Below are 21,399 nucleotides of genomic sequence, written 5' to 3'. Positions count from 1 at the left end.
CTTGTGATTCATGAGTTTGAGCCCCGCATCGGGTTCTGTGCTGACAGCTCGGAGCCTGGAGCCTGCTTCAGATTCTGTGTCTCCCTCTCTCTCTGCCCCTCCCCTGCTTGTGCTCCATCTCTCTCTCTCTCTCTCTCTCTCTCTCTCTCTCAAAAATAAACATTAAAAAAATAAATTTAACTACTTCTTTAAAGACGCAGTTACCAAATAAGGTCACATTTGAAGCACTGGAGATGAGGACTTCAACATATGTGTTCGGCAGGGATCGGGCAGTTGGTGTGGGGAGCACACAATTCAGCCCATATAACAAATACAAACACTGTCATGTTGTCTCTAAATTCTAAGGTCACAGAACTACAGATTCTTTGCCCTGTCATCTGGGAGTTGTGATAATTTGGCAAGTCACTTTACCATGCCAAGTGTCGGTCTCCTCAAAGCATGGGAGAATAAGGTATGCACATACTTATTTTTTCTCAATACTGTTAGTTTTATTTGCTGAACGGATATTTGCTTTTATTCTTATTTGCCCAGCAAATACCAACATTTGGTTATCAGTCTCCCTTCTTATATTTTGCGATTCAGATGGATGCAAATGGTATCTTGTTTTAATTTGCATTTTTCTCATGCTAAGGGAGTTCGAGCATCTCTTTATATTCTGTTTTTTGAGTGTCTCTTCATATTCTGCTTAGCCATTTGGGCTTAGCTTCTGCAAACTGCTATTTATCTCCTCTATTTTCTTATTGTCAATGTGCATGATTTAAAAAAAAACACATATCTTCTGCTGGCCTATTAACTATGTCTATTATATTTTTTATTGAACAGATATACTAAGTTTTATTGTAGTTATGTTTATCAAGTTGTTTTTTTATAGTTTTGTTTTTCATTTTGGAATCTTATTTAAGAAATCTTTTCCTACCCACAGAACACAAAGATATTCTCCTATACTTTCTTCTTTTCACTTTCTAGATTTCCACATTTCAGTCTTCCATGTAGAATCCACTATGTAAATGGTATAAGGGAAGAATCCACCTCATTTTCCTTCCTCTACTGAGCCAGTTTTCTCCCAACACAATCTATCAAAAAATCCATAATTTCCTCACTGCTCATACATGATGCTTCCATATATCCATGGGTCTATTTCTGAATTCTCTATGTGTTCCACTGGTCTGTTTCTCTGTTTATGCACCTATCTCTCTATTCCTGCATTTATTATCATTTTTACTTACTACGACTTTGTGGTGTATCTTAATACTGGATCACATTCCCAGGGCAGTTTTGACAAAGGTGCCAGTGAAGGATTATGTACAAAGATGTTCCACATGGCATGTGAAAGCCAACCTGGACGCTCATCCATAGAGGAATGGGTACAAACATATGTGATGGATACATATTAAGAACTACTATGCTGCAGTAAGAAGCAAAGAGCTACCACAGTTACATGAGTAAATTTAAAAAATAAAATGTTGAATGACATATATGAAATTTAGAAAACAAAATGAGGTTTATAGTGCAACACCATTTATGTAAGTCAAAATCTTTGGTAAGTGCTTGTTTTGTATTCTTTTATAAGGTGGTCAGTCAGGTGTGGCACAAAAGGAGACAGAGGAAAACACAGTTTACTATACTCACAGGTCCTAGAGATCAGAGACATGCCGTGCCGTGCCACCAGAGTGTCAAGATGCAGAGGACAGAAGCAGGGAAGAGACAGGGCTAGACCCTTATTGGGGTTTCAGAGGGAAAGGCAAAACTGGGCATGGAAAGCAGTTCAAGACTGGCTAGTCTGAATAATTTCGATGGGCTCTAAGCTATAGAAGGATCCCTAGTTGCCTGGTACTTGGCTCTAGGCTGATTAAGGCAGAGGAATACTGAATGCTGGATGTCAGGGGTCAGATAGAGGGGAGCTGGCTCTGGGTTGAATAGTTCGCATGTATGTCTAAGGCATGTTCCCTGCTGAGACCTTGGCTATCTTTAAGAATTGGTTAGACCTGAGAAGGGCAGTGTCTCCCCAGTCAGAAAGGTTTTTTAAAATGTCAAAACATCATGGGGTGCCTGGGTGGCTCAGTCTGTTAAGCGTCCAACTCTTGATTTCTGCTCAGGTCATGATCTCACGGTTCGTGGGTTCAAGCCACTTGTTGGGCTCTAAACTGACAGTGCAAGCCTTCTTGGAGTTCTCTCTGTCTCTTTTCTCTCTCTCTGCCCTTTCCCTGCTCTCTCTTTCTCTCTCTCAAAATAAATATTTAAATGTCAAAACATCATAATACACAGAAATTAAATACATATATATATATAATACAATACTTAGATATGTATATTTTTGTAGCATATGTAGTGATGTGTGTACTATGGGTGCCTTTTTAGAGTTGAGAATGAAGTGTGGATGGGGAAGAAAGGGGACAATCAGGTAAACACCAGGGGTCTCACCCACATTGGTGATGACAATGTGCTATGGAATGAGGAATATTTTCAACTCAACTCTGCTCCTGAGAGAAATAAGATAATAAATGAGATAACTGGAGATCATAAAAGTATCTTCTCTAGTTAACCCACAGGATTTTCATGAGAATCATATGGGTATTGTATGTGAAGCAGTTTAATAATCTATCAAGTACAATGTAATATTAGTTTTTATTGTGGTTTAATTTAGGAATATGAACACTTCTGTTTTCTCAAGCTTCTCTCTCTTTGGAGGGGGAGAGCTATATCTCACTCAGGTCTTTTGGGGGGCTTTAACTTTATTTAGATGGCAACAGCACTTACCAAAATCAGGAAACCGGTCGAGCAACATCATTTTTAACTGCACATAAGCAACTCACAGTAGTATAGGTGGAAATTGTAGAATAAATTCATCACACTTAAAATTACTTGTTCAGCACCTATCCCACCAGATTGTAAACTCCACGAAAGCCAGGATTATTGCTGGCTCCAGGATTATTGGGCTCACTATGCTGGGTTCACCACCCAGCAGAGTGCCTAGAATGTACTCATTTGTCAATAAATATTCATTTCCAGTGAAGTAATCAATGCAGTATTTTCCATTTTTTCAGAAAAACAAATTACCTGGTGGCCTTTCAGTTTACTTGAAAAATGACCTTCTCCAGAGTAGAACCCTATAGTTGGTTACCATTATATGCCTAACATGTGGCACAATAATTGGCACGGAGTAGAAGCCCAGTAAAGCTTGAATAAATGAATAAATGGAAGGACATAGTGTGGCCTAACCAGGGTGTTAGATGCCACCAGTGGGTTTAAGCAGAGAGCCATACTCAAAGTCCTTGTAACATGACATCACTGTAATTTTGGTTTGAGACAAAAGAAAGACTTTTTAGTCCCCAGCTTTAGGCTGACCTACTGGTCCAACTACCGGCCTCAGAGAAAATAATCCTGGCTATCATGTCACATTATCCTGGGAAAGTAACTTAACCTCAGGCTTCTGTTTCCATTTTAAGAACATGAGAGTTGCCCATCTGTTCAAATACTGTTTGAAGACTGTCAAAGGCTGAACTTCTAACAAGAAAGATGTCATTGTCAATACCTGCTCTTAACCACGGATGGGAAACAGAAGGTTCAGGTGAATGAATAGAAGAGTTTCATTAATGTAAGTTACACATAGATAGCCAATTTTCAGAGAATGAGAATACTTGCCTGTACACAAAAGCCCATTTTGCCACTTGCTAATTCCATAGCTTTGGAACCTCAACATTTCTAAGCACCTGTTGCTTCATTTGTAAAATGGGGATGATAATAACATTTGTCTTATAAAGCAGGGCTGGCTAACAGTCCTGTAAAATGCCATTTAACAAATATTTTGGCTCCGTGGGTCTGATGGTATCTATCACAACTACTCCACTCTATAGTGTGAAAGCAGCCAGAGACAACACCTACATGGAGAGGTGTGGCTGTGTTCCAATAAAAGTTTATTTGCAGATACTGAAATTTGCACTTTTAATAATTTTCACATGATATAAATATTAATTTTTTTTCAATCATGTAAAAATCATACTTCGCTGGGGAACCATACAAAACCAAGTGGTAGGTTGGACCTGGTGCTTGGGCCATAGTTTGTCACCTACTGCTACAGAGCTTCTGTGAGACTTAAACGTTAGCTATTTATCAGCTTCATTACTATTTATTATTTAAGTGAAAAAACAAACAAGATTCAAAATTACAGGTGCAGTATGATGTCAACTATATAGGTATACAAAGAAGTTGTGCCAACATGCTAGCTGTTATGATGTTGGGAGAGTAAGAGTCAGCTTAAGATGTTTCTTCTTTTAAAAATAAAACAGGGATGTTTGGGTGGCTCAGTTAGCTAAGCATCTATTGATTTAGGCTCAGGTCATGGTCTCGTGGTTCATGGGATTGAGGCCTGCACTGGGCTCTGTGCTGACAGTGCGAGGCCTGCTTGGAATTCTCTCCCTCTCTCTCTCTCTTTGCCCCTCCCCTGCTCGCTCTCTCTCTCTCTCTCTCTCTCTCTCTCTCTCAAAAATAAATAAACATTAGAAGAATAAAAATAAAACATAAAAATTGCATTACAAACATAATTTAAGTAAAAAGATCCAGCCCTAAAAACAGTTAACAATCCCCAAAGGCAAGGGAATTAAAAGCAAAAACGAACTACTGGGACCTTATGAAGATAAAAAGCGTCTGCACAGCAAAGGAAACAGCCAACAAAACTAAAAGGCAACCAATGGAATGGGAAAAGATATTTGTAAATGACGTGTCAGACAAAAGGCTAGTATCCAAAATCTATAAAGAGCTCACCAAACTCCACACCCGAAAAACAAATAACCCAGTGAAGAAATGGGCAGAAAACATGAATAGACACTTCTCTAAAGAAGACATCTAGATGGCCAACAGGCACATGAAAAGATGCTCAACGTCGCTCCTCATCAGGGAAATACAAATCAAAACCACACTCAGATATCACCTCACGCCGGTCAGAGTGGCCAAAATCAACAAATCAGGAGACTATAGATGCTGGAGTGGATGTGGAGAAACGGGAACCCTCTTGCACTGTTGCTGGGAATGCAAATTGGTGCAGCCACTCTGGAAAACAGTGTGGAGAGTCTAAAAATAGACCTACCCTATGACTCAGCAATAGCACTGCTAGGAATTTACCCAAGGGATACAGGAGTACTGATGCATAGGGGCACTTGTACCCCAATGTTTATAGCAGCACTCTCAACAATAGCCAAATTATGGAAAGAGCCTAAATGTCCATCAACCGATGAATGGATAAAGAAATTGTGGTTTATATACACAATGGAGTACTACGTGGTAATGAGAAAGAACGAAATATGGCCCTTTGTAGCAATGTGGATGGAACTGGAGAGTGTGATGCTAAGTGCAATAAGCCATACAGAGAAAGACAGATACCATATGTTTTCACTCTTATGTGGATTCTGAGAAACTTAACAGAAACCCATGGGGGAGGGGAAGGGAAAAAAAAAGAGGTTAGAGTGGGAGAGAGCCAAAACATAAGAGACTCTTAAAGCTGAGAACAAACTGAGGGTTGATGGGGGGTGGGAGGGAGGGGAGGGTGGGTGATGGGTATTGAGGAGGGCACCTTTTGGGATGAGCACTGGGTGTTGTATGGAAACCAATTTGACAATAAAGTTCATATATTGAAAAAAAAATAAATGGATTAAAAAAAACAAAAAACAATAATTATAGTGAACATAAATTCAATCTTCCTTTCACAATTCAGAAGGCACTTCAGATATCCATTATGCCCAAAGATCAATGGTAAGAATTAGTTCCTACTGTAAAAGACTGTAGACAGAGAAACCAAGAATGGGAGGCTGAATCTATACTGATCTTACATCACACCCAAGAAGCAGCTTTCCGAGTAGGTCTACTTCCTACTCTTCTTTGCCCTCCTTATCAGTGTGTTTACTGCTATAAAGGCAAATAAGTCCATAATCTAACAAGAGCAACAGACAAGAAAACAGCCAAATCCAGTAGCATGTAGAAGAGAAAAGCAACAGGAGCAGAAAGGAAGAACATCCAACTCAACCCAATCACTGGAAGTGGAAGTGGTTGTAGTTGAGTCGTTAGAGAGAGCTTCCTGGAAAGATGAAGGTGGAGCTAACTCCTCAAGGAGGAGGAGAAGGAAGCCAGAGTGTAAGAAGAGCATTTCAGACAAGGGCACCCCATGGGAAAGCAACATGTGACAATGGCTGGAGGCAAGACAGAGCACTGAAGGATTATAAATGTGGAAGTTGAGTATGACTGGAGAGTAGGATGCAAGCAGGATAGTGGAGAACACAGTGCTAGACAAGCAGGCAAGGGTCTGTGGATCTTATATACCTTACTCATGATTTAGGACTGTACCCTAGTCATTACATCATTTCTTGACCTGTAAGCCTCAGTTATTTGATGGTAAAATGGTGAGAATAAGATCTACCTGGTGGGATTAATGCTGGGGAGATTAAATGAGGTAATGTATATAAAAAATGAGCATATTTCAGGATAGGCTTTATACTATTGAAATCAGTTTAATCAAAAAATTGTTTTTAAATAACTTTCAAATGAAAGGTATGTGCTTTCCCATAAAACTGCAAATTCAAAACAATGTCTTCATTTGATAGCCACTGAGCTTTCAAATTTTTCTAGTACGTGAAGACTCATTTTGTAAAGGAAAATCACTTGCAGTCTGGTCTCAGTGAGTAAATAGGAGTTAGAGCACAGGATGCAGCCTCCCAAATGGCCTCTGCATCTGCAAAGGTATTTGGAAGCTGGTCATTTGACTTTTAAGGAAAAAGTATTAAAATAGAGGATCCTTCCTGAATGTTTTGAGAGTTCAAATTTCTAACTTTGAAATACATCAATAAAATTATCAATTAAATGATAGCTAGTGAAAAATCTACCCTAATGTGTTGGTAATATGATTTCTGTACTTTTGTTACTTTTGATTTGTATTTATATTTCATCAATTAAAAAAGAATGCTCTCTCTCTAGGGGCACCTGGGTGGCTTGGTCAGTTAAGCAACGGGCTCTTGATTTTGACTCAGATCATGATCTCAGTGTTTGTGAGCTCCAGCCCTTTGTGGGGCTCTGTGCTGACAGCTCGGAGTCTGGAGCCTGCTTGGAATTCTCTCACCTTCTCTCTCTCCTCCTCCCCCACTCATGTGCAGGTTTTTTTCCCCCCCTCTCTAAATAAATAAATAAATAAACTTAGAAAAGAGCGCTCCCTAATTATTTAAATTTGGCCATGTTCTGATTCTATATGACTTTCTAATTTTCCTTGAAAGGGAAGATGTAAATGAAAAAGATGCAAATAGGAATGACAATTTAGTCTTCAGATAAGAGCAGGTTTTTTTTTTTAATTGCAGAAACATGATTTATGTTAGACTATTATAAATATTTTCTTTTTTTTTAAAGGCTTATTTATTTTTGAGAGTGAGAGAGTAGCGTTGGAGCAGAGAGAGAGGGAGACACAGAATCCGAAGCAGGCTCCAGACTCCGAGCTGTCAGCACAGAGCCCGACGCAGGGCTTGAACTCACAAGCCGCGAGATCATGACCTGGGCCAAAGCTGAATGTTCAACTGACTGAGCCACCCAGGTGCCCTATAGTATAAATATTTTCTTGAAAAAAGTTGAATTTAAGCTAACTTATTTTAAAATAATTTTATAAAGAACTCTTACACTAACCATAGGCGATTCTTTTTTTTTTCTTCAATATATGAAATTTATTGTCAAATTGGTTTCCATACAACACCCAGTGCTCATCCCAAAAGGTGCCCTCCTCAATACCCATCACCCACCCTCCCCTCCCTCCCACCCCCCATCAACCCTCAGTTTGTTCTCAGTTTTTAAGACTCTCTTATGCTTTGGCTCTCTCCCACTCTAACCTCTTTTTTTTTTTTTTTTTCCCTTTCCCTCCCCCATGGGTTTCTGTTAAGTTTCTCAGGATCCACATAAGAGTGAAACCATATGGTATCTGTCTTTCTCTGTATGGCTTATTTCACTTAGCATCACACTCTCCAGTTCCATCCACGTTGCTACAAAAGGCCATATTTCATTCTTTCTCATTGCCACATAGTATTCCATTGTGTATATAAACCACAATTTCTTTATCCATTCATCGGTTGATGGACATTTAGGCTCTTTCCATAATTTGGCTATTGTTGAGAGTGCTGCTATAAACATTGGGGTACAAGTGCCCCTATGCATCAGTACTCCTGTATCCCTTGGGTCAATTCCCAGCAGTGCTATTGCTGGGTCATAGGGTAGGTCTATTTTTAATTTTCTGAGGAACCTCCACACTGCTTTCCAGAGTGGCTGCACCAATTTGCATTCCCAGCAACAGTGCAAGAGGGTTCCCGTTTCTCCACATCCTCTCCAGCATCTATAGTCTCTAACCATAGGAGATTCTTAAAGATAGAGAACAAACTGAGGGCTATGAAGGGAAGCGGGTGGGGGATGGGCTAGATGGGTGATGGCTAGATGGCATTAAGGAGGGCACTTGTTTATGATGAGCACTGGGTGTTGTATGTAAGTGATGAATCACTGAATTCTATTTCTCAAACCAATACTGCACTCTATAGTAACTAACTAGAACGTAAATACAAATTTGAAGAGAACAAAAACCTCTTACACTTAAATTGGGACTAGCAGCCAAAAGGGCTTAGGGTCAGAAGCAAAAGTTGTTGAAGTTAATTTTTCCCCCAGCTTTACTTCTGACATTAGGTGAGATTGCTACTGCATTACATCTCCTATCTGTGAAAAAGGCTGTATTTGTAATCCACAAACATCAGGGTTGGAAAGCAGACTTTTAAATAAGTACATTAATACACTCTGAAAGTGGAAAGATTTGATTTCAGAATTATAATGCAAATCTATTCCAGGTTTCCTGGTTTCTGCTCCACAGAACACACCAGTTCTTGCTGCCCAAACCATGGGGATTTCTATACCACATCCTCCAGTCCCACAGAAATTGTTAAGAAAGAAAGTCTATTATACAAATTCATTGACCTCTGCGTCAGATAACTTGCTTTGTTTTCTTCCCAATGGCAGTCAAAAAGAAATGCCATGCAAGTATTAAAAATTAATTAATCTTTTTAAGAGAGCAAATGCAATATGCATCAAGAGCCAAAAAATGTACTTATTACCCTTTGACCCACTAATCATACTTCTGGAAAGAAAACAAGCAGAAACTTATATAGGGAAAAAGAAAAAAAAAGTGGAAACAGACTTAAAATGCCCAAGAATTGGGGCATGGCTAACTAGCCCAGAATTATAAACAGACAAAGTATTATGCAGCCATTTAAAGGGAAACTATTGAAAATACATCACGAAATTTGTATAAAACAATGATAAATGCATTATATATATGTATATATACCCTATATAGAGAGAGATTGTAAAATGCAAAATCTATTCATTGATATGATATTGAGGAGAAGAATTTAAGAGACATGTAAGATGCAGCTTATCCACATCGCATATGGCATTTCTTTTGAGTAGATGATTTTTTGGGGGTGCTCCTTGAAATAGTAAAAAGATGCTGCCGGAATCAACATATCACTTAGATTTTCTCACTCTCGTTTTCTTTCTTTTGTAAAATATAGCCCCAAAAGGTGACCCGAATGTTGTACTTGCCCATTTTCTCCCTTTTTATGTCTCAGAGGAATTTGTTTCTTCTGATAAGCATTATGAATCGGTTTACTCAATAATCAAACTTAGGTTATTAGACATTCAGTTACTCACTTTTTGGTGCACCTGTGAAGTTCTTTCTGCCAGAATTCTCGACCACTTAGAGAAGACATACTTCCCCTTTTCTTCACAGAATGAGCCATTCTGTCTTTAGCAATGTCTGACATCATCATAGCCTATGGAAAGCAACTTTGTAAAATAGCAGATGGAAGATCTGAAAACATTTTAGTTAGTATAACACAGAGACTCATTCTAGATTAAAAAACACAGAATAGGGGCGCCTTGGTGGCTCAGTCGGTTAAGCATCCGACTTTGGCTCAGGTCATGATCTCGTGGTCCGTGAGTTCAAGCCCCGCGTCAGGCTCTGTGTTGACAGCTCAGAGCCTGGAACCTGTTTCAGATTCTGTGTCTCCCTCTCTCTCTGACCCTCCCCCATTCATGCTGTCTCTCCCTGTCTCAAAAATAAATAAACATTAAAAAAAATTTAAAAAACTACAAAAAACACAAAATAGTCTTCTACAATTTTTGAATGGCGATGTGCACTTTCCTTGAGAGTAATGAGTACATGTTGTTATTCTGATCAGTACAATTGGAAATATGATAACTCCTCTAACTTTTATCTATGCAATAGTATAATTCACATAAGCAGATATTAAGCTTCAGCTAAATGCTTAATAGCAGAAGAGGTTAAGTCACTGAGAAATGATAGCCTTGTGTGGAAGAAAGATATTCCACGTCAGAAAGCAATATTTTTTATTGCCCCCCCCAAATTAATCCTGATAAAAGTTGGCTAATTAATAGGTGTTGCTGTTGCTAGTACTTTAAAAATTAAAATTGTCTTCCCCAAAGGGTATTTTTTTCAAGCCAAAGAGATTTACTTTGTAAACAGCACACAGAACTTAACCTTAAGCAAAGTATTTTATTAGAAAACCTACTTCCTTTTCTCAAATGCTTGTCAAAAAGCTGCCAGTAGGAATGGATTCCCAGAATTTAGACTGTAGGTCTACTGCTCTATTGCCTACATAGAAATTTATAGTCATTTTAAATTATTTTATAATCTGTAAATCTGAGAGCCCGAATAAGGAGACACTGTCCTAGACACTAAAAAGAACTAAAACAGAGTCCCTGCTTTCAAGGAGCTGGCAGTTGAGTGGGTAGGGCAGACAAGTATACAATCTAAAAACCTCAGCGTGATCAGTGGCAGAGTAGAGAGGCAAAGGGCACACAGATTTGGCAGAGGTATCGTGTGCTGGAAGGGAGGCAGTGAGGGGGGTGTGTGTGATTGTGTGCCTGTGTGAGTGTGTGCATGAGCGTGAGCATCCCTCTGTGAGTGTGTGCCTGTGCATGTGTCTGTGGGTGTGTGCCTGTGTGGGCATGAGTGTGTGAGGCTGTGTGTATGAGTATCGGTGTACATGGGTGTAAGTGTGTGCCTGTGTGTACCCGTGTGTGCCCCTGTGTGTATGAGCTATTGATTATCTGTGCACCCAAGTGAGTGTGTGCCTGTGTGTCTGTGTGTGAGCCTTTGTGTGCTCTGTGTCTGTGTACTGACTGTGGGTGTGCGTCTTGTGTGTGTGTGGTGTGTGAGTGTGGGCATCTGTGTATGCTTGTGTGTATAAGTGTGTGTATGTCTGTGTATATGACTGTGAGTGCCTACATGTGTCTATGCGTGTGGTAGGGCACACTGAACCTCATTAAGCGGGTCATTCAAGTTCTGATCCAAAGTGACACAGATAGACCTTGGTCTGCTCACTCGTTTCCAGAGTTGGGATCTAGAGGTCCCCAGGGGTGTGGCCGCCCAGTGTTGCTGGGCCTCAGGAAGACTGCAGAGGACTCATCGCTCTCAAGGAGCAGACCAAGCTGGCCAGCTCTGTACTAGGCATCACCCTAAAGCTCAGACATGCAGGAGGTCCGAAGGGGGAGGGGGGTGGATGGGGTGGGGATGAAAGGCCAAGACTTACTTCCAGTGATTTGGGGCCACTTTCTCCCATCTGTCGTGGGGAGGAGGAGTAGGCTTCAGGGAGGCCAAGGCCAGCGCAGACAGGCCATTTCTTACCACAGGGCCCTCCCTCCTCGGCAACCCTCCCACCTGCTGTATCTTCTCCGCTCCCACCCCCAGGCGCCGCGGAGAGTGAGCGCTTACCCACAGCAGCGCTGGAGCCGCGGCTCCGCCAGGGTCCTCCTGGACCTGCCTCTCCTCCACTGCGGGAGCCTGCGGCACACGGCTAGGCGGCCGGCGCCCGGGTCTCCCTCCGCCTGCGGCCGCCCGCGCACTCCCCGTGTGCTCCGCGCCCGGTCTCCAGGGTGACTTCCTCAAACAGACTCCTCTGCCCGCCCGGGGAGGGGCATAGTAGCTGCGTGGTCCTCTGAGCTGCCCTAAGGATTAAGGATCTCATCGTCTCTGCCCAGCGGAGGACGCCCTGAGCCCGTTTGTGCCCCGGTGTGGCTGTGAGCTGGAGGGAACCGGTTCACCCGAGGTCCTCTGGGACCCAAGCAGCAGCCCACGGAGCCCTCATCCAGGTCCCTTTTCCCTGAACGCCGGGGGCAGGAGTGCGGTTTCCTGGGGCAGGAAATCTGAGGCACAGAGAGAAAGTAGAGCCCCCCTTCGCTTTCCCAGATCCCTGAGGCTCCAAGGTACAGATACGCCATCAGAGGGATAATTTGTTGAGAGCTAATATTTACCAGATACTTGGAAAACAACTTCCGTTTTATTTAGTTGTCCCAACAACTCTGTCAAGGGAAGGTTGTTAACCTTTGACAGATAGAGAAAATTGAGATTCTGAGATCTTAAATAATATGCGCAGGGCCGTGCAGCGTATGGATTTATCTCCTGTGCCTTGCAAATACGGCTCCTTCACTTTCCTTAACAATTCTCTTCCCAACCTCTTAAAGTTTAAGAAGCTTTGAAATGGAGGCTGTTTGGGCTTGAGGACCCACCTGCCGTATCTAATAGGCCCTTCGTCCTTAATTTCCTTAATAATTAACTCCAGGCTCCTTCCCTCAACCCAAAGCAAACAAACCAAACCCTTGAAAGAACCTTACATAGCGCACAATCACTGGAGATAGAAATAATGCCTCTATGTCACTAGCTTGGCACATGTCCCTTGATTGAGTGCTCAGTGCAGTCAGCATTAGCTTACAATAGCAATACACTGGGATAACCGTAGAGCCAGAGAAAGATCAGTAAAGTGCTCTGGTTCCATCCCAATCCCTATTCATAGACAAATAAGAACAGGAAAGGATTGTTTATTGAGTGTCTACTATGTAGTAGGCAGGAACTATTAGGTGACTGATAAAGATTATCTCATTTAAACTGTTCGTTAGCCCCATGATAAAGGGACATTAACTCCATTTTTTTTTTTTTTTTTTAAAGATAAGAATGAAGAATCATTGAGTAGCATGCTCAAGCCTGTAGTTAAATCACGGAGCTGGATTTGTCCAACTCTAAAACTTTTGCACTGTGCCAAACCTTTCGCCCTCTTTGCCCACCCTAAACATGTGACAGCACTTTCCAGAAATATGATAAAATTTTAAGCGGCTGCTGATAAAAGAGGTTCACAACCCAATTTATTTTTAGAGTTTTCATTTATTTTTCAGAAAAAAAAATCACATGTAAATAACAACTTACTCAGATATTTCATCTTGATCTCATGTATAATTAAACTTTGTTCTGAAACGGGAACCCTTGTTGCAGTAATGTGTCATGATAAATAATTGCATATTCAGGATTTGTGAAATGGGTGATCGGGAAAATTATGACAGAAAAAACATTTGTAAAAATCATTATTTACAAAAAAAATGATATCCACACCTTTTCTAACTCATAAGGCAAGTAACGTTAAAATGTTCTCATGATTATCTTCAAGAAATCAGTACTACACATTCACGTCACCATTGCTCAACAGCGAGCTTTGCTGCAGCCAGCCCTTGCTTCTTTTGCTGTTTCTCTTCTTGAGCACAGCGCAGAAGCAGTAAAGCTTTCATCATAGACAAAGCAGTAACGGCTATGGGACTAAAAGTACTCTCTGTTGAATTACAACACGTAGGAAAAAGAGCCAGGCATCAACTTTTTAACAAGATTTAAAAAATATACTTGAGTATTTTAATCCACAATGTCTTTTATAAATATTTTATGCTCAAGGAATTTTGTGACATTATATACTCCGTACAGGTCATAAAGAAATTCAGCTTACTGTTGCTATAAAGATCATGGGGGGAATTCTAAATAAAGGCTACCACCAACTGAAATTCAAGTATATACGAACAGCGTTTTCCTTAAGAAAGACAACTGACTGAATTTTATTACATTTAGAAACACAGGAAAATTTCTCTGACATTCTTTTCCTAATCTCTCTTATTGTTAAAGTAAAAAAAAAATGGATGACACTTAGTAGGCATGAACATTAAAATCTGATCATCTCATTCATAGATTTTTTTTTTCCTACAGAAAGTGAAAAATTAAAAAAAATGGATATTGAAACCCAACAATATTCAAACAGTTAAAAAAAGCCAGCTCTATAAATGACTGCTTAGTCTGTAGTGAAGCTCTACTCATAGATAAGATTAGCATATCATCATACCAACACTTGGCTTTTTCCAGAAAATGTATTCAACAGCAATTTTCCAACTCTCTTAAATTGAGAGAGAAACAGACAGATCAGACAGGAGCCAATCTCTTTCATGCACATCCATTTAACAAAGCAAGAATTCAATACTGACCTGCAAAACCAACACAGCTATAAGAATTATCATCCTATCACCTCTCACAAGGAAAAGAAAACAATCTGGCTTTGGACCTTGGGACAGTGATCCCAGCGATAGTTATTTGGTGTATTATTTAAAATAGTTTAAAGTAATCATGTATGTATGAATAACACTAAGCATTAGTTTTGCCAAAAAAAGACAAAAGGTGGAGAAAATGTCAATGAAGTAATATACAGCTGAACAAATGAGATGGAATTAACATTCACATGATACACTCATTCGATGGAATATTTTAAAATGATAAATGGCTTGTCATCTATCAAGCTGATTCACAAACTCTGAATGAATTAAAAATTGAGCTATATTTAGAGAAGTGTAAAGTGATTTCAGCTTTATTCTGAAACAGTTTGTCCAGGAATTTTTTTAAAGGAATTTTGCTGATTTTGAGTAAAAACAATTGATTTGCAAAATAAAGCATAGCAAAAAAAGAACTGTAAAATGCTTATTAATAGAGTGTCCAGTTCTGCAAAATCCTTGCTAAATAATGTATCCCTCTCATTTAAAAAAATGTTTTTACATAGTTTCTAACAAGATTATGTAAAAATGCTGTCAGTGTTGAGATATCATGATTCAATTTCTTAAAGCTGTTTAATAAAATATTATCAAAGGTTGTCCATTAGCAGTAATTCCACTCTGTAAAGAATTTGGATTGTTTTCAACAGATGGCAGCCTGATGTGCTGGTCATTGGTACAGATCTTAAACATGATACTTAAAAAATTAATATACTAAAACAACTTCATTGTTTTATTTTGAATATTTTAGGGGATAAAGTTAAATTCACTAAGATATACTAATGAAACTTAAAATAAATACTAATTGATTTGAAATGGTAGGGATTTTTCAAAGACCCAGAAGCATCCTTTCAAAACATTCCTGGTTGTATTATTTGCAGTCCTTGAAGGATATGTTAGCTGGTGTTAAAAAGAAAACTTTTCTCAAGTTTCTTCAAGGTGTGTTTGGGAAAAAAAAGTGTTTTTGTGATTTAATAACTTTCTTAAGCTTCATTAAAACACTGACCTTTATTATCAATGTCCGAGGGGTGGGGACTATGGCATAGGATCATGTATTCGCAGGCCACTGTGAACATTTGTCAGAACCAGTAGACCAGGACACAATTTGGAAAATACTGGAATATAGGTGAATGCAGTAGAAGTTTCCATTACTTATTTTTCTTTCAGTTTCAAGTGACACATAAAAATATATTTGCTTCTCATTGAAACATCTGTTCTTATAAGCTTAAAGATGTATTTAGAACAAGCAATCTACTATCCTAGGGATAGAAGGAGACAATCAAAAATACTATAAGTCAAAGGAAAAATAACTTTAGAAGTTATACGTGGAGAATAAATTATTATACTTGTGAATGTCAATAAGGAGGTGCCTTTCTCTCACAAGAATACTTGTTGAAGATAGAAATCAGATATTAAACACGAGGGATAATGAAGAGGTATGACCATGGTCACCTTAATAGACCCGAAAATTTGACATTCCTTCAAGAAGAATATTTCAGTTTGAATTAGATATTAAAATTGCAACTCTAGCCTACAGAAGACGACAGAACATCAAAGCAATGACATAAAGAAAAGCTAGTGGGTTTTTGTTTGTTGTTGTTTGTTTTTTAATATTTGGAGATTTAAATATAGGACTCCTACCTCATTTTTCCTCCATACACTCCATGCACAAAATATAATGTAATGGCGTCCATGTTTAATTCATGAGTGAGGGAATGGCATTTAGATGCTGTTTGCTAAATGGAAAAAAAAAAACCCACAAAAGAAGCAGGAAAATCCAATAAAGCCTCAAGACAGAAGTGCACATAGTAAAAGGTAGTGGGGAGGGGGGGATCATCGGAACACTCTTTAATCAATGTAACATTGATTTGTCCATTTGTATCAACAATTTAATTTGACTTATTTCAAGGAAACATCATTTTTACTTATATTAACTTTTGAAGCAATATTTAGCGATCACCCACCTTTTGATATCATAACAAAATTATACTTGCATTGAAAAAAATTGCTGGTCAAAAAACCATGTAGCAAAATGAATATATTTAAACTGAATGGGATTTTGCTGAATGCACAATCTAAGGAAAAAGAAGGCTTAAAAAATATCAAACTCCACAACTCATCTTCTTAGTAGATATCTGCACATTTTACTGTGTCATTCAAATTTAATTGACAGCGTGGTTATTTCGGAAAAAAAATAAAGGAAAAATAAAAATGATTGGTGCAACTCCTATAGAATGACACCAGTCCATGCTTATACAGCATCCAGTTCAAAGACCTACAAAATAAATAGGGTCAACTCACAAGTTACATATCTGTCTGAGTGTCTCTTGCAAGGAGGAAGACATTTATTAGGACTTTGTATTTGCAATGAGTGAGAACTTGCAGTCTCCCTACAGTTTCTCTTAGTCTTTTAAGACATTGATGAAAAGGACAGAAATATGAAAATGAGAGAATGAATTTCAAGCCACTTTGACACAGAGATAGCATAACAGGAGAACTCTAAGCAACTCTAGAAAAAGCCCTGAATCTTTTTTTTTTTTTTTTTAAGATTGGAGAAAGTTAAATGGACTGAGTGAAAAAATAAGCTCACTAGAAAAGTGATATTTGACTTACAGTTAATGCCTAAAATCTGATAAAATGTCATAACTAAGAAGGACCTCAGAGACCTATTAGGGCAGTGATTCTCAAAATTTGGGTGCTTGTCAAAATACATATTACTAAATAGTATCCCTAGAGATTTATTCATTCAATGTAAACTTATTGATGTGCTACTATCTTCTAAGCTCTGGGGATGTGGTGGTGACTGAGCCAAAATCATTGTCCTTTAAATGAATGTTAATGCAAACAGTCCAAAAGTCATAATTTGAGAAACATACTCTTTTCCAACAATTTTGCTATTAGAATTACCCATATTTTGATACTAATTTTTCATAGCACCTTTTAACCTTGGGATTCAAATGGAATATGTAGAATTTATTTCCCAGAATGAACAAGCAAAACTGGCCAGCGGCTCCCTCTGCAGTCAAGATAACTGGGTTACTTCCAGCTTCTGTGTCACTTTGGGCAAATTAATTAATCTAAGCCTCAATATCATCATTTGTAAAACAGGAATTAAAAAGAGTACCTACAACATTTGGGTTGATATAAGGATTAAATGAGCTAATATCTATATTGACTGGTATATGGTAAGCACTCCAGTAAGTATAAATTTTTATTATACATCAGTCAATCACCGTGATTGTACAAGTTTTCTTATGAACCCCCCCAAGTGGATCCATCTGAGTCTAGTAGAATAATGGAACTTCAGAAGTGGGAAAAATTTTATAGATTATTGATACGTTATGATGGTGTTGAAATAGTGTTGGTGGGGGGGGGGCACAGATTTAAACTGCTGAAGGAACTCATTCATGGCTTTGAACTGTTTTGTCTAACAGAATTCCATGTGCAACTTTAGTAGAAAAAAGTCCTGCTGTTAAGAAAAGCTTGAAAATCACTGGCAATCCCAATCCTTCATTCTAAGGATGAGAAACTGAGAAGGGTAGTGATTTGTCCAACATCACACAGCAGGAGTTAGTGGTAGAGTTAATGTAGTTACCAGGCTTCTTTAAAGAAGATTTAGAAATGACAATGTGTAAAATTATTGCCTCAAACACTCTGCAGATTAAGATTGAGTAAAAATACATAAAAACAAAAATAAAGCATCTCTATTTACTGAAAACCATTTGAAATGTCGACATTCTTTCTCTATAGGTTAAATATGTTCCCAAATACCATACAGTGACTTTTCAGTTTGGCTGTAAGTGTAGAGAAGAACAGAGCTCTAAAAATAATTAAAAATTTAATTCTTAGGAATTATAAATTCCAACTATGGTAAAATTCAGACTAATTCTTAATAAGAATTTATTTTAAAAATATCAAGAAAATATGGAATTTATTTTAAAAAGAAAACATACTTTCCATGTTGTCAAAATAAAGCAATATCATTCATACTTTCTATCTTGTTAGAACAGAAACTTTTAAAATCATAAATCTCAGGAAATGGTGTTCTGGTTAATGAGAACTCTTGCTTTTTATTTTAACCCCTGGTATTGAAAATATTACTATATACTTGCCCATTTTGTTTAATTTTAGGAATTGATAATGAACCTGACTTAATGTTGTTGTTGTTTTTTTTCAATAGCAGAGACTCTTGCATTGTCTAGGATTATTTTTCCTAATGTGAATTCCTATTGTACAGTACTATAGATACAGGTATAACAGGTATAAACTATAAGTTTGAAAAAAAGCCCACCAGAATCTAAATCCCTGATATGAGTTTATTGTGTTATTCTTTGACCTATTTTCTGAAAGGAGAAGGGATGTATTCTCTAATGAGGTTCTGGTTATTGAAAGTTTAATGATTATGAAGCCAATGACTTCCATTCTGTTTCACAAAGCCTAATTAAGGGATCATAAGAGATCTCCATAGTTCCAAATTTAGTTTCTGGAAACATTTGAATAACGTTAGAAATTATTGTAATCTATGTTTTAAATTATATTTTTTACAATATCAACAAAATTACTCTGAAAAAAAACCCTTGTGCTTAATTACTAATTCACGCTAGAACTATATAAAATAAAATATAAAGAGCAAGACATAAGAACCAGTAATATTTACACATTTTTAATATGCTTTGTACTAATAATATTCAATATGTTTTCTCATGAATTCCTTAAAAACGCATTTTTATATTTGTATGTTGGATAATTCTCAATTATCTTACCTACAACTATCTGCTTATTCTCCATTGGTTTCAGTGTTTGAAGTTTTCCCTATGTTTTATGGGAGTGAAAAGTTTGCATTTTCTATTTTGGTTTCAAAATCAAATTGAGTATCTTTACTTAAAATGAGTATATTAATAATTTGTTCAAAAAACTTCAATACCAGACTATTTGGGGAGCCAAATAGTGTTTGGATAGTAGGAATTCTTCTGAGGTGAAACAGACCTTTTTGAACATTCTCTTGGTAGCAAGCACTGATTGAGAAGTACAAATATTAATTTAAAAAGTTCCACTATAAACAATTGCCAGTCACAATCTCTTTTTAAAAGTAAGACTTACAAAATTTAATTTGATTCTAAAATTTAAAGGGCTAACGATTCTTTGTCAAATATAAGTGAATGTAAAACTTAACAACTAATGATAAATATAACAGCTTAATAATTACAGTTATTTAACAGTGTAACTTAGAATAAGAATTGGTTCATGTTTAAAGAAAGCTCTATGACTTAAAGGGAGTTTTATATTTTCAGATGGTAGAGGAGGGAGGTTTTACAACTGTGACCCACCCCTGAAGAAGTGCTTCTCCATTCTGAATCCCCCCAGTGTGAGGCCAGACTGAGTAATTACAGTTTTAATCACACCTTGCAACAATGAAATCATGACATAAATTTTTGATAACTCTCTTCCTGGTTCCCTAAGAGTGGCAACGATTTATAGTTAGTTACATATGATGAATCTTAGCCAAAAGGAAATTTATTGTACAATAATGTGGATAGAATCTCATAATCTCATTTATAAAGCTTTTTTTTTTTCCTTCCCAAATGATATAAATGATGATGATTAAAATTTTCCTTCTGGACTTAAATAGGGAACTAATTTTTTTTTCTGAGATTTCAATCTTAGTGTTTTGATTCCTGTAGGTAAAGAGAAAGATATGTGACCATTCTCCATGCTAGATGGGAGAGACTCTGTTCAGAGTAATTGTGCAAAAGCTGTTAACCAGTTCACCTATGGAAAGTTTTGAAATTTTAAAATCACAATTTTGGCTTTAGTCTGATATTATTCAGCAAATCTCCACATTTGCTAAACTGTAGAGAGAGGGGGGCAAGGTTAAGACTTGAACATCTTCTCTACTCTTGGTTAGAATTTCATATACTTAAACTTTAAATATGAATTGCTTTCCCTTTTTACACAAGTTATAAAAATAAGAGGTCCTGTTTACACAGTTTGCATTTTTATGAAATTTGCAGTTTGAAAAAAAAGCTTTTTAAAAAGTGGTAATTAATGCTTTTCTTGAATATGCTGTAACTTTAGAATTTTTTTTTCTGAAATAGTTTCTGAATTTAACCCACTAAATATTTGAAGATAGAATTTTTATTTAGCACTAGAGTAAAACATACTAAGGATTGAAGAAAAGGAAGTTTTCTTTTTCCTGGTTCCACTTAATTTTCTTTGTATGTGGCACCCCCTTTATGACAGCTATCAATATTATATTTAAATTTTATATATTGACAAAATGCAATCTACCTCTGTAAGCATTGTGCCATTCAACAGTACTACTATTAAATTTACATACCACAGTTGAAATTACATCCATTTCAGGAATGGTAAAATGCTAAAACTCAAGTGTCTAACTGCCTTACTGGAATGAGTACAATTTACAAATACAATAATTACATTTTAAAACCATTAACAATATTACACCTAGAAGTAAATACTGTAAGACTGGTCACCATGGTATTGTGTGAGGGAAATCATTGCTGAAAATCACTGACATTTCCAGCAGATATATCCCGAGTGCAGATTTTGGTTTGTTTCCATCAAACCAAAATTAAAACCTGTTTCTCATACAACAGTTCTCCATTATATGAATCCTCCAAATCCTTGCATATGATTTTATTAGTTATCTGCCAAGTATTTTCCTGCAAAACAAAACAACATATCAACAGGTTACCTTCCATAACGTGATTATTATATGGGGGCAACATTTTTATTCTTCCTGCCCTACCACTAGAAGCTAATCGCTGCATCTTGAGGAGAGCAATACTAGTATCAAATATGTGCAATTTTTTAAGTTTTCAATTTCCCAGCCCAGCAAGTTGTCTTTTCACATTTCCGTGAATGAATCCTTTGCAGAGGTTTAGGTTTTAGGATAGGGTGGAGGATATGTTCCCGGATGTGGGAACCCAACTTGTTACAGGAATAGTA

The 21,399-nt window shown here is 37.6% G+C and overlaps 2 protein-coding genes across 2 annotated transcripts in view; both read right to left on the bottom strand.

Annotated features, from left to right (window-relative positions):
* The window catches only part of DYNLT5 (dynein light chain Tctex-type family member 5), a 31,543-nt gene extending 18,448 nt beyond the window's left edge, over nt 1-13,095 (bottom strand). Inside the window, exons 1-2 of the mRNA XM_003990165.5 lie at nt 11,798-13,095; nt 9,712-9,833 (exon numbers count right to left, since the gene is read on the bottom strand). Coding sequence (XP_003990214.1) covers nt 9,712-9,830 — 119 coding nt within the window. The 5' untranslated portion in view covers nt 9,831-9,833; nt 11,798-13,095. The remainder of the gene's footprint in view (nt 1-9,711; nt 9,834-11,797) is intronic.
* Nucleotides 13,096-13,220: 125 nt separating this feature from the next.
* The window catches only part of SGIP1 (SH3GL interacting endocytic adaptor 1), a 204,535-nt gene continuing 196,356 nt past the window's right edge, over nt 13,221-21,399 (bottom strand). Inside the window, 1 exon segment of the mRNA XM_019837194.3 lies at nt 13,221-21,113. Coding sequence (XP_019692753.2) covers nt 21,091-21,113 — 23 coding nt within the window. The 3' untranslated portion in view covers nt 13,221-21,090.

Source organism: Felis catus, chromosome C1 (assembly GCF_018350175.1).
Source record: "Felis catus isolate Fca126 chromosome C1, F.catus_Fca126_mat1.0, whole genome shotgun sequence".
Lineage (NCBI taxonomy): Eukaryota > Metazoa > Chordata > Mammalia > Carnivora > Felidae > Felis > Felis catus.
This window is presented reverse-complemented; position numbering and strand designations above follow the sequence as displayed.